This window comes from Delphinus delphis, chromosome 1, assembly GCF_949987515.2.
Source record: "Delphinus delphis chromosome 1, mDelDel1.2, whole genome shotgun sequence".
Classification (NCBI taxonomy): domain Eukaryota; kingdom Metazoa; phylum Chordata; class Mammalia; order Artiodactyla; family Delphinidae; genus Delphinus; species Delphinus delphis.
Window position 1 is genome coordinate 182,418,361 of NC_082683.1, and position 13,192 is coordinate 182,431,552.

At 46.0% G+C, this 13,192-nt stretch overlaps 1 protein-coding gene and 1 non-coding gene across 2 annotated transcripts in view; one reads left to right on the forward strand and one right to left on the reverse strand.

Annotated features, from left to right (window-relative positions):
• Nucleotides 1–13,192, forward strand: part of CAMSAP2 (calmodulin regulated spectrin associated protein family member 2) — a 97,832-nt gene that overhangs the window by 49,183 nt on the left and 35,457 nt on the right. Inside the window, exon 3 of the mRNA XM_059998806.2 lies at nucleotides 6,813–6,974. Within this exon, the coding sequence (XP_059854789.1) occupies nucleotides 6,813–6,974 (162 nt within the window). The remainder of the gene's footprint in view (nucleotides 1–6,812; nucleotides 6,975–13,192) is intronic.
• On the reverse strand, nucleotides 969–1,113 carry LOC132416334 (small nucleolar RNA SNORA62/SNORA6 family). Its single transcript, XR_009517565.1, has one exon. It is a non-coding gene; the product is annotated as a small nucleolar RNA SNORA62/SNORA6 family (small nucleolar RNA).

Genomic DNA, 13,192 nt, shown 5'->3' on the forward strand with positions numbered 1-13,192 from the left:
TGCCACTAATGTGCAGTCCCTGTCTGCGTCCGCCTGGTGCAGCCTCAGGCAAACATCCTTAACTTGCCAGCTGAGGTTAAATATAGTCCAGAGGAAGTGATGGAGCTGCTCAGGAGACAGCATTTCTTTCATTGGCCTGGGACTTGCATTTTGATAGACGTTTGGGCAGCACTGTTTCTTGCATGTGTTCCTTTTGTAATAAAGCTTGATATCAGTTTGGTTCAACATTATCTCGGAAACAGTTCTCCATTGGGTGTGTGATTATCAGATTCACCAAGTGCAAATGACAGAATGTAAGCCAGATGCTCGTGCCGCCCTTATGGACACAGATTAAAGAGAACTCTCGACTGCTTTATTGTGCGTCCTACGGTATGTTTTCAATTTAGGCAGAGTTAAATGGCAGCTAAGTAAGCATCACTGTGCTAACAGTCCCATGCTGGTAATCGTACTTTTTACCTTTCTCTCTTTACCCCATTCACATGTCTAACCAGATGCGTCCAAATAAAATCGATGTATCACTTTTGTGTGGTCACAAGCAAATGTCATTCATGTTAAGAGTTTGAACCTCACGGACATCACCTCCCTTGCCAAGGCGCCCAGTTCCACCGTTCCGTCTGGTGTAGCGGAACGACGCTGGCCCGCTTTGGTACTGAGTGTGTTTACTACAGGTTGAATACAGCATCCTTATGACCGGAACAGCCATGCCTGGATCCTCCTGTAGGTTACAACTAAACTCTTTGCTGTCTCAGTGAGAGTCCGCCTCTGTTTTTTGTTTTTTTTTTTTTTTGGCCGCCTCTCATGGCACATGGGATCTCAGTTCCCCGATCAGGGATCGAAGCCATGCTCCCTGCAGTGGAAGCGTGGAGTCTTAACCACTGGACCGCCAGGGAAGTCCTGCCTTTGTCTTTAAGGCCAGTGCTTTTTGCTCCTCGGCCCAGCCTACTTTTTTGTTTTTCTTTTTTTTTTACATTTGTAGCAAGTATTACTATCAAACTCCACTCATTGGGCCAAAGACCCTTGTGATGTTAGCAAAAACCTTGCCCCTCCTGTAGCACACTACCTACACTTGTGAGTCCAGCCTACTTTTGATAGCCTGAATTTTTGATACGCTAAGATTTTCTTATCATATAAGGGGACCAACATTATGATTGGAAATAAATTGTTTTTCTGGAAAATTTCTATTCTCATACCAACTATAGAAATCTATCGCTAAGATCCTAGCTACTAAAATAATGAACGGTATCTAAGAAAGATCGTAAATAATAATCTTCTAAAGTAAACTATACCTTTTATCCAGATTAGTTGCAGCCTTAAGAAAGTGAACATAAAAAAAAAAAAGAAAGTGAACATAAATATCTGTGGGAGGAAAATAGAATTCACTCAGCGTATTTATTTATTTTTCTTTTTGTCATCAATTCATGTATAGATGTTTCCTGCTTAACGTTATGTAGGAAACAAACTTATGGTAGTAAGCAAATGTTAATTTATTTTTTAATAATATCTAAAATACTTCACTGTCCAGAAAAATGTGTCCCTTCACCTTGAAGTCCTTCTGAAGATACTTTGCAAACACACGGATATAGCTAACTGCCTAACTTAGACCTAAACGGTCATTTTTGAGGTATTTGCACTGGAAAAGGGTCAGCAGAGCATCATAAATCAATCTCATCTTTCGGGGGGGTAACGACTTGAGGTGTAATCGGCACACCATACAGTTCATGCATTCTAAGCGTACAGTGCAATGGTTTTGGTATATTCAGAGTTGTGTAAGCATTGCCACAATCCATTTTAGAAAACAACATTGTTTACCGGGTTCACACATGTTGTGGCCTATGTCAGGCTTTGTTCCGTTTTATTGCCGAATTATATTCCATTCAGAATATCATGGCGGTATCGTTTTTGCTTATCCAGTCATCAGTTGATGGACGTTTGGCTTGTTTCCACCTTTCTGGCTCTTACAAATAATGCTACTCTGAATATTTGTGTACAGATTTTGTGTGGACACGTTTTCGTTTCTCTTGGGTATAATGAACCTAAAAGCAGAGCTGCTGGGGCAGACGCTGAGAAACTGCCAGACTCTTGCACGGTGGCTGCACTATTTAACATTCCCGCCAGCGGGGCACAAGGGCTCCCATTTCTCCACATCCTTGCCAGTGGTTGTTATTATCTGACTTTTTTAATTATAGCCTTCCTGGTGGGAAGTGGTATCTCAGTAGGGCTTTAAGTGCTGTTTTCCTTGTATCTCCATGTAAATGAAGGATAAATGAAAATTTTGGTGAACTTGTTTATATAAATAAATGATGTGTAAAATATTATTTTCTGAATCGGAATTAACTTTGACAAACTATAGCGTGATATGTATATGCTGTTGTGTGCCATTTTAGCAGAATAATTCCAATTCTTCCTGTTCGTGTCCATCTGTTAAGTCTGTTCCCTCCCGTGTCCCTCTAAGAGGGCTTGGACACGATTGGTGCACTGGCCACTGCGCCACAGGCCTGAGTTCAGTTTCGGAAATATTTTCTTAGTCCTGCGTCTGATAAAAGAATAAAAAAGCCATGAAATAGTAGAACTTGGATGTTATTAATCTGTGAGGCTCATTAACAGCCTTCTTACCTACAACACTTCGATGCTCTTCTTTATTTAATAGCCTTAACCTTCATTTCTGATACCTAAATGTAAATCATTTTTGTCTAGACTCCACTGGTCAGAGATAACAAAAATGTAACCTGTAACCCAGATCTAGAAGCTAGTAGAGGCCTCAGTGAGTTCCCGGGCCTCCTTGTCCTTGCCTTTTTCACTAAAATGCAGGGAACCTTCCTGCTTTCCTTCCTCACTAGCCTTTCTGCTGCTGCTCCTGGGTGGCGGGCTCTGCACTGCCACCGCGGCGCCCAGCCCAGGGGTCTGCAGGCTGCTGCTGGGCCATGCGAGCTCCGCACCTCCTGGCTCTGTAACCTCGGACAGGTGGCTCCGTTCTCTCATCTGTAAAACAGGTTTAATAAGAGTGCATCTCACAGCGCTGTGTTATCAAGTGAGTTGACACAAATGCGGGAAACATTGCCTGGAGCATAACACTCAGTGCTAGCTGCCGTTATTGTTATTCTGACCTCAATGCTTTGGGTAAACAATTAAATGCATGTATTTTATTTAGAGACATAAATCGTCCCAAATGGATTGATTGTAGCCTACAGCTTATCTTTCACTGTCGATGCTTTCTAGATTCATTATGTATATAGTTTCTGTTATATATAATTCCTAAATTTACTTCTACCTCATAAAGTTAAGGGGTAAAAAAAAATCATAATAAAATTTGAAGGTTCTTAGTTTAAAAGTGGGTGAACGTCTTATGGAAATATCTGTAAACACTGTAGTGGAATTTTTTTAAGTCTGTTTTTAAATTTAGGAAGTGAAGTAATCAGTGAGATGAGCTTTGTTCTGAAAATGTATTACTAATTATACTTAGCGTTTACTATCCTAAGTTTTGAAGTAAACTATAGATTTTTAATGTATTTTTTGCGTATTATAACAAGGTCATTTCTAAGCGTTATTTTTATTCATTCCTTTTCCTTCCTGTTTTTTATATATATATATTATATGTATATTCAAGGTGTATATGTACATATGCTTACGTCTGCCCATTTATATGTATATATTTATTTTGAGCATTGCTATAGTATGGCATTGTTTCTTCTACTCAACATTGTACTGTGCGCATTTTCCCCTATTGTTAAATAGCTTAGGATGGCATAAATTGCTCATTGTGGTGGTAACATTGCTTCCTTTCTTGTTATATACAATTCTGTAACGGTCAGTTTCATTCCTACAGCTCCGTTTTCTCCCTTAAATTGTATCTGTAGAATAAATTGCCAAGAGAAAGAGTCTTAGTGAAGAGGAGGTGAATGGTTTTACAGCTCCTGAGATGTTTTCCCACATTTTTGTTCAAAAGAGTTATGCTTTGTAATGCTGTAAATACTGATTACTGAGACTTTGCCCTCAAAACCTTGTGCTGGGAACAAAGATGAGAAAGACGGGACCCCGCTCCCTGGGGCTCGAGTGAATAGAGAGAGGACGCAGAAATCACCTGAGTGGAAGGGCGCGCTGCGGTTGATCCCGTGTCCACTCTGAGTCTGAAAAGGAATTGGGGTCTCTCTCTGGACAGTAGCCGCCTGAAAAAGAGGGAGAATGTGAAAATATGACTTGAGGTTCAAATAATGATGCTGATTTTTCTTTCTTGCATATGATGTCTGTTTACCATTTCCAGAACATATTTCTTGCCTAACTATTGGTACGTGACTTAGCTTCTGCCAACCGCACGACGCAGTAGGAGGAGCACATGGGTTTGGACGAACTATTTAATTTCTGGAGCTTCAGCTTCCTCACATTAAAAACATAAACGATGCTCCCTTCAGAGCTTTAAGGGTTATAACAAATGTATATTATCTCCAGCCTCACTTCCGCAAAGATTGGAACTGGAAGAGCTCATATGTTAATAAAGCCCTCAGCACAGCACCGCTTCGGACAGAGCACCTGCCTTCCTGTAAACACCGCTAAGCTTTCAGTACGCTGGTCCACCACCTCCAAGTCAGAACCCACTTCCTCAGCCTCCAGAGTCGAGCTAGCTCTTCGCCCTTTATGAGCAGCAGGCCAGCTCCTTTCCTTCCTTCAGCCCGTGCTCGCTGTCAGTCACCGTGCGAGGTGTAGGAGTGCGAAGATGCTCAGACAGTGCCCTTGCCCTTGGGGTCTCGCTGTCTCACCAGGGAGATGGTGCCTGTCCTGCAGCAAGACAGTCTGTGGTCCTCAGCCAGCTTCTCGTTAGCCTCATCCGGGGAGCTTCTTACAGATACTGTTTCCCGTGCCCTGCTTCGGATAATGAAGTCGGAATTCAGTGCACGTGTCACTAAACGTTTTGTGCTCATCGTTTCACAATATCTGTACGTCCAGCCTTCAACTCACACAGCGTGGCATTTCAGTTACATCGCAATAAAACTCAAAGAAGAAAAGGATTTCATGCAAGTATAAATAGTATACTCACTCTGTGGGAAGAATGATCCATCTTGATTGGAAAGGGGGTCGGAAAGAGGGTGACAGTCAGACCAACAACAGGACTTAGTCTGCAGTGTGAGGTGGCGACAGCAGGTGAGGGCATGGGAGCTTGAAGCCTGGCGACAGGTTTGGGGAGCAGCAGACACTCTTCTGAGGCTGTTCTAAATGGAATGTAGATTGGGGGAAGGAAATGTGGGTTGTAAAACTGGATGGATGGGGAGGGGCCTTAGACTTTATTATATAGAAGACGAGGTAGACTTCAGGGGAGCATGATATGATGACGTCTCTGATATGATGACGTCTCTGATGTGGAAAAATAACTAGTCCCTAGTTGATAACATCTTCAAAAATAAATTCCACGTGGATTTAAAGTATCAATAACAGAAAAGGTAGAGGCTACTATTTCTATATTCTTGGGGGTGTGCGGGGGGAGCCTCTTGTAAACTTGGGAGAAATTCCAAAGTCGTGAAGGAGAACGTTAAGATTGACAGGTTTTACCGAGTAAATACTTAGAACTTCTCTACAGCATAATACATTCCGAATAAAGTTGAAAGTCCAAAGACAGGCTAGGAAAAAGTATTTGCTACCTGAGTGGTCCAGGGCTAATGTACCTAATAAATAATGAGCCCTTACAAATCAAGAAATAAAGAAAGGTGAGTATACCTAAGAGAAAAGTAGGCCAAAGACATGAGCAAGCAGTTTTCCAAGGAAAAAATACAAATAATTGCCCAACATACAAAAGATGCCCGTCCTCAGTCAGAGCAATGCAAAGCCTGAACAAGAGTGGGGTTTTTAACCTTCAGACCGATACAGATGATAAAAAGGGAATGATGTCTAATGTTGGCAAACAGCGTGGGGAAACAAGCACCCTTGCTAACATTCTTGGGGGATGTGAAAGTTGCTGCAACCTTTCTAGAGGGCAGATAAGTGATTATTCCTCAAAACTTAGCATGCGGTTGCTCTCGGGCCCGGTAGCCCCACGGTGGAGAATCGTCCCTGGAGACACACAAGGTTGTAGCGTTGTTTGTGACGCCAAAGAATAGGAAGCAGTGTAAATTCTTACCAAAATTACATCTTTGGTAAGAATACGTACCAAACCGTAGATGCTCTTGGGAAACAGGAGGGGGAGAGGGTACTTTCGACTTTAGATACTTTGTAATGTTGGGAAATGTTAAGAAACACCCCCTCCCCCCATATAACGTTTCTGTTTGAAACCACCCCTCCCAAAAAGCAGCCACAAAGGAAAGACTAGAAGTCCTGTGCTGTGTGCAGAGCGTGAGGAAGAAGTTGGAGCCACAGGAAACTCAGGATTTTTGCCTTGTTCAGGGGAGAGACATGGTGGTGTCCGAATGGGAGCGGAGCCACCAGACCAGGAGGGTAGCCTTGAGAGACAGCTTACAAGTAGCATGTGTACATTTCTACCACGTGGAGGAGAGGAGTGAGGAGAGCACTTACTCAGAGACTGCTCTGAAGTTTGAAGTTGCGTTGCCGAGCCGATGACCGCGACATTTTCGAAGGCAGGACAAGAGCAAAAGGAGCGTGCTCTGAGCAGGAGATAACGAGTGTCTTGAGCATAGGTCCTCAGGAAGTATCTGAGTGATAGATGACTTGGGTTCCGTCAGCTCACCTCTGGCCTGGACCATTTGTGCTTTCTCACCAAGGCTCGTCTTCCATAGCCTTGAGTTCTGCTCCTGTTCGTAAGGAAATATTATTAATGTGTAAACATATAGAAGCAGCAGTTTCTGACGGTTGTTCTCGGTTTCTGTTTCCAGAGCGCTCACCTGGCCATGATGGACACCCTCATGATGGCTTACACCGTGGAGATGGTCAGTGTGGAGAAGGTGGCCGCGTGTGCTCAGCAGTACTCGGCCTTCTTCCAAGCCACAGATCTGCCCTATGACATTGAGGATGCCGTCATGTACTGGATAAATAAGGTAGGGATATGCTCCCTCGGGTAAAAAAAAAAAGTCTCAGAACCAGAAAACATCACACATCCTCACTCTGCTGCACACTGAATGTTTGTGTCCCCCTGCCCCCCAGTTCATGTGTTGAAGTCATAAGCCCCAATGTGGTGGTGTCAGGAGGTGGCTAGGTCGTGAGGGCCTGACCCTGGGACCTGTGCCACTGTCTTTATCAAGAGACCCCAGAGAGCTCCCTCGCCGCTTCTGCCGTGTGACAACGCGGGCTCACCAGACACAGTCTGCTGGCGCCTTGATCTCGGACTTCCCAGCCTCCAGAACTCTGAGAAATACATTTCTGTTGCTTACAGACCACCCAGTCTGTGGTATTTTTGTTGTAGCAGCCTGAACGGACTAAGACAGGTTCCATTACTCTTTTTGTTTGAAATCAAAGTGAAAACGAAAGTTGTGTGATCTTACTTGAAATTTCCCATTCCTTTTAGACTTAAAAATATATATATACTGTTAAAATGAAGGAAATAGATTTTATTTATTCCACAATATCTGTAGTTACATTTAATGATTAATCTAGTTCATATTAGATTATTAGAAAATTCAGAGCCCTCCAAGTAGGGAACTAACTATACGCTGCAAGCGCTCAGTAAGTGTTTTTTACGCTGCAAGCGCTCAGTAAGTGTTTTTTACGCTGCAAGCGCTCAGTAAGTGTTTTTACATTTAATGATTAATCTAGTTTATATTAGATTATTAGAAAATTCAGAGCCCTCCAAGTAGGGAACTAACTATACGCTGCAAGCGCTCAGTAAGTATTTTTTACATCCAGGAATGAAGTAAGTTTCTCATTTCCAACGAGATGATTTTTAGGTTTGCTTGGCTGACTTGCATAAGACTATATAGATTGTAGATTCCTCCTCTTGGAAATTTTTATAGAGCCGTGATTACTTATTTGTGCTCTGAAGATGCTTCAATTGTCGATTTGTCGCTCCCTTTACCAATTTGAATAGTCAATTCCTCTTGATTCTCTTTCGTTTACAACTGTAACCCCAGAGAAATCAGACCTTATCTGTGAGCAAGACAGACCCGAACGGATTGAAAAGCAGTTGCATCTTCAGGTGTCCTCCGCTGAGTGCTTGCGTGGAGCTTGTAACGAGAAGCTAAGTGTGAAGACTCCTGCACCTGCCATCGTGGTCTGTAGTATCGGCGTCAGTGTCAAAGGCCCATGTGGCACTCTGCCCTCCACTCGTTAGCTGTAGGGATCACGGTCCTATCCTGGACCCACTCATCGTCAGAAACCACGTGGCCTTCACGACCCACCGCAGACCTTCCGTTCTTGATTAACTCTTTTCCCTCACTCTCACACCCCCACTATTAAAAACGTTCACCTTTGGCTTCCCTGGTGGCGCAGTGGTTGAGAGTCCACCTGCCGATGCAGGGGACGCGGGTTCGAGCCCCGGTCCGGGAAGATCCCACATGCCGCGGAGCGGCTGGGCCCGTGAGCCATGGCCGCTGAGCCTGCGCGTCCGGAGCCTGTGCTCCGCAACGGGAGAGGCCACAGCAGTGAGAGGCCCGCGTACCGCAAAAAAAAAAAGAATCTCCTGGGAGCTTGTAGGTCTGGGCTGGGGTGGAGAGTCTGCGCTTCTGAGAAGCTCCTGGTAATGCCCCAGCGCTGGTCTGTGGGCCACACTCACGCTCCTCCGCCACCCGACTCCCTCCCTGTCAGGTCGTCCTCTAAGAATAAGGCTGGTCTGCTGTCTCCCATCTCGGTAAACAAAGCTTCCCCATCCACCTCAGACCCTGTTTTTCTGTTCACAGAACCTCTCCGTCCCCTCCCCCACTCCCACCCTGAAGTCGCTGCTGAGGCCACTGCAGGCTCCCATTGGGACAAATCCAGTGGCTGCTTTTCTGTCCGCATCTCGAATTCGCACGTGAGCCTTGTGAAGCCCCGGGACCGCCGGGCGTTCCCCAAGCCCGAGCGCCACGCCACCGCCCTGCCGGGTCCCAGCAGTTGTCCCCTCCCTGGGCTCCGGGGCCCCTTCCTGCTCGCACTGTGCAGGCCAGCCAAGGATCTGTGGCAGTTTCCGTGTGGGTTGGGGTCCCCTCCATGAACGAGTCCTTCCGGCCAGGCTGCTCCTCCTTGGTACCCAGCCACGCCGGTGACTGACCCCTTTGCTCCTCAAGCCACCGGGGCCGCCGCTCCCTGCTGGAGTCCAGCCACTCAGCCTCGCGTGGGTTGAGGGCAGAGCCACGCAGGCCGACCGCACTCGGCACGCTCCTCCTCCGGCGGCTCCCCCTCCCGCTCCTGCCGTCGTGTCCAGAGCTCTCCTCGGTGTCCCTGGGAAGCTCCGGGTGACACCTGCTGCCTCAGCAGGACCAGAGCCAGGACCCCCAGGGTGTTGCTTTCAGGCCACTCGGATCATGCTGAGTTCACATCTTACACTGAAAATGTCAAGTGGACCAGTGCCGACAAAGTACCCCCCAGCCCGACCCAGGTCAGGACCTTCATCCCAGCTGCGGGGCTCACCTCTGGCCCTTTGGACGCAATGCTTCCCGTTCCTGGGTGGCCCATCGCCCAGCCTTTTGTGCGGCTCGGTGCCTCTGCGCTATCATTTCTCAGCTTGGATGGCGCTCTCCTTCGCAGCCTGTCCAAAGTAGGCACCTGGCAAGTCTTATTTTCTACTGTGATGCTCTGTTTCCTTTATAGCACTTTTCCGAGTTTAATCCTTTGAACAAACTAGAATAATCGATGTGAGGACAGGCACTGTGCCCATCTTTCTTTTTTTAGTGGTAAGTGCCTGGACTAGTGCCGTGTTTGGCAAAGCGGTGGTGTTTAATACATCGAAGAGGGAGTTTAAGCCACAGAATCAGGCTCGGCGCTGTAGAACTTCCGGAGTCTACGGAAGATAAGGAGATCACCTGATTCGGAACGTCCAGCACCTTTAGGCAGCCGTGTCCTCTTCAGTTTTCAGGTCATGATCGGAACCAGTTGATTGAACCTGCACCTCAGAGTAGCTCAGAGTAGCTTTTTCTTGCTGGTTCCACCAGCCCCGGCGTCGGCGTCTGTTCTCTGGGTGTGACGTCACCTTCCGCTCTCCTTCTGGCTCTTATTTTGCCTCATCCTGACCTAGTTGCCTTTTCTTCTGGATAATACAAGTATTAAAAAAAAAAAAAGCTACCATAGAAAAATGGGAATTACATGGCTAGAATAGTTATCAGCATTGTTGACTGTAAATGAGCTTAAACTTAAAAAAAGCAAGATCACAGAGGACAAGATTGCAATGGCTAAGTCAGGCAGGGTACACGAGAGTTGTGAATACAGGCGCCTTCTGTTACTCGGCCCTACCTCTCTCTAGTTCCATCTGTAGCCCCCCTTGGGTTCAGCCTTCCTGTTCTCTTTCACTCCCTCGAACACACCGGGCTTTCCCACCACAGGGCCTTTGCTTGTCTCTCATCCTCCTCTGTGTCGTGGCTGCCGCTTCAGAGCCCGCCTCTGGGACAGTGTTCCTGCCAAGATAGGTCTCCCCACTCCTGTGATTTTCTACTCACCTCTTTATTGATTTGTACCACTCCTTACAGATTGCTTTTGTGGGGGGGAGTTTTTCACCCTTTTTTCCTTTTTTGTTCCGTCTCCCTTGTTCCGTGAGGACGGGGACTAGACTGTATTTATGCACCATTGTGTCCCTATAGCCTCTTAATATAACGTCCGGAGTTCAGTAAGTCGCTGTTGACTGTGTGGATGAGTAAGTGAAGGAATAGTGGTTCAGAATGTTCACATGTGACCAGTTTGCTTTGTGGAGAGAATCAGATAAGGACTATTTAAAAAATCATGAAGATATTTCCAAACTGACAGATCAGTTACAACTACCTGATATTGAATTTGAAAGTGTTTCTTTTTTAACTTAAAAAAAAAGAAAAGAAAAGAAAAGAAAATGCTAAGAAAAAGGACCAAACCAAAACCCAGAAAAAGTTATAAACTTTCCCAGGTTTGGGCCCTATCAACCCCTCCCCCCCATAATTGGTAAATCCATCAAAATGCTTCAAGATGCATGGACGTTATGACGCCTTGTAACACATGTTGCCGGGACAGAACATTTTAGTTATTTTGGCAGCGTGTCACATTCAGCAGTAGCCCTTCCTGTTACAAACTCCTGGACGTGTTTGATAAAATGCAGTTGGAAAGGTTTATGCTACAGAGCTGAGCATCAGAGACAGAAAAGGAAACTGTCGGGTGCCAGAAACAAAGTGGGGCTGCAGGCTCTGGTGGCCTCTCAGGGGCCGTGGAGCCTCTGCCGGGGCTCGAGAGTCGCTGGGTGCCAGAGGAGGCCGTGGGTTTTGCCGGTTGCGGGAAGTTGGAACCGTGACCTCTGTGGAGACCCACCAAGAGCTCGCGCCCTCAGTGGAAACGAGCACACCAGCCGCGATGTCGTTGCTCTTAAGTGCCACCTGGAGGCGGGCCTTGTCGGTGTTAGTGTCGTCAGTAACGCAGGGGCTCCAGCTCTGCCACGGGGCTACTTCCACGCATGGTTTTACGATGGCTGCGGTGATTCCAGAGGTCGCACACGTGCAGTCATAACGGTGCCCGGCAAAGATGAGAGTAGGGTCTTCTGGGCGCTGCTATCAGCAAAGGAACCTTCCCCCAGAAGGCCTCCCCCAGGAGGGTGGTTCTCAGGCCCACACCTAAACCACCCCCTGGCGAGAAGATGCGGCCTGTCGGGTCGTCTTGGGCTGACTTTGCATCTCCCTCCAGGTCTGGGGAGGAGGCCTCCTGGACTGAGCGTGGGGTGGGGGGCGACAGATGACCAGAAAGCCCAGTGCCAGGCCAGTGGTATCTTCCTGGCACCTGGCAGACCAGCAGAGGTAAAGTTGCTCTGAAGGTCACTTCTACACCCAAACCGTGGGAGTCCCCAGCAGTGGGGGAGGGACACTCTTCTCGCAGATGCAAAAGTACCAACAACAAGCGTTTAGGAAATGATGAAGATGCCGTCACGTACACGGGAGAGTCAGCAAACCTGACAAACAAGGCCCACACGCAGGAGCTGCAGAGAGCAGAGCAGTCTGAAAAGACAAAAATAAATGCTTGAGTGGCTGAAAATAAAACACGGAATAAAGGCCATAGGAAAGAATAAGGCAGCGTGGAGGGTATATTGGAAAAAGAATAAAATATAACTTTAGAAATTGACAATTTTAGTCGTTGAAAAAAAAAGATTAAACAGAAGATTAGACATAGTTGAAGAGGGGAGTTAATTAACGAGAAGAAATTACCCAGAATCAGCCCAGAGAGATGAGATGGGATAGATGACATTGAGGTTAACAGACTTGCCTAGAGGCCTGATTGGAATTCCAAAAGGAGTTAACAGGGAGTGGGTAGGCTGGGGAGAGAATAATTGAAGAGACAATGGATGAAAATGTTTTACAATAGATGAAAGGCATAGACGTTCAAATTCAGGAACCATCGTGAGTTTGAAGCAGGAGAAATTAAAATAAATCCACGCCTACATATATAGCAATGAAACTGCAGAATCCACAGATAAAAGACAGTCTCTCTCAAAGGAACGCGATAGTAGACATCTCAGCAGTAATAGTTGAGCCAGAAGACAGTGCAGCAAATTCATCAAAGTGCCGAAGAAAAATAACGACGAACCTAGAGTTCTGTACTTTGGCCCAGGACTAAAGTTGTAATCGAGATTTGTTCAGACAGAGGTGGTCTATCATTCAGACCTTTGCAGAAAGAAGTACTGAAAGGTTGTACTTCAGGAAGAAAGAAGGGGAACCTAGAGGAAGAGGTGGGGTGTAGGAAGCAATGATAAAAAGGGGGGGTTGGTGTGCACATGGGTAAATCTAAGCAAGTGTTATTAAAAAATCACCATCGTGCCTAATTCTGAGGCCCTTAAAAAGGAAGAACTATGTTGCTAGGTTAAAGTAACATGAGGGGTGAGAGGAGGTGATTTGAATTAAAGCCTTTCTAAGGTTTTTGTATTATTCAGGAGGAAGGAAAAAGTATTGACTGACTTTAGACTTACATCAAGGCAAGGATACACAGGACTATTTTGTATTTTTAAATGAAAAAAATTAAATAAAAGCTAGTGTCCATTTTTAAATTAATGGATATTTAAAAATGCATGTGACGTTTTAGCACATTTATTTTTAATTCATATGCCAGCGCCGGCTGTTCGTTGTATGTTCTCTAGTTCACTGGTCCTCAGCGCTCGTTCCAGCGGTGAACCGCCTCCAAGTCGCGA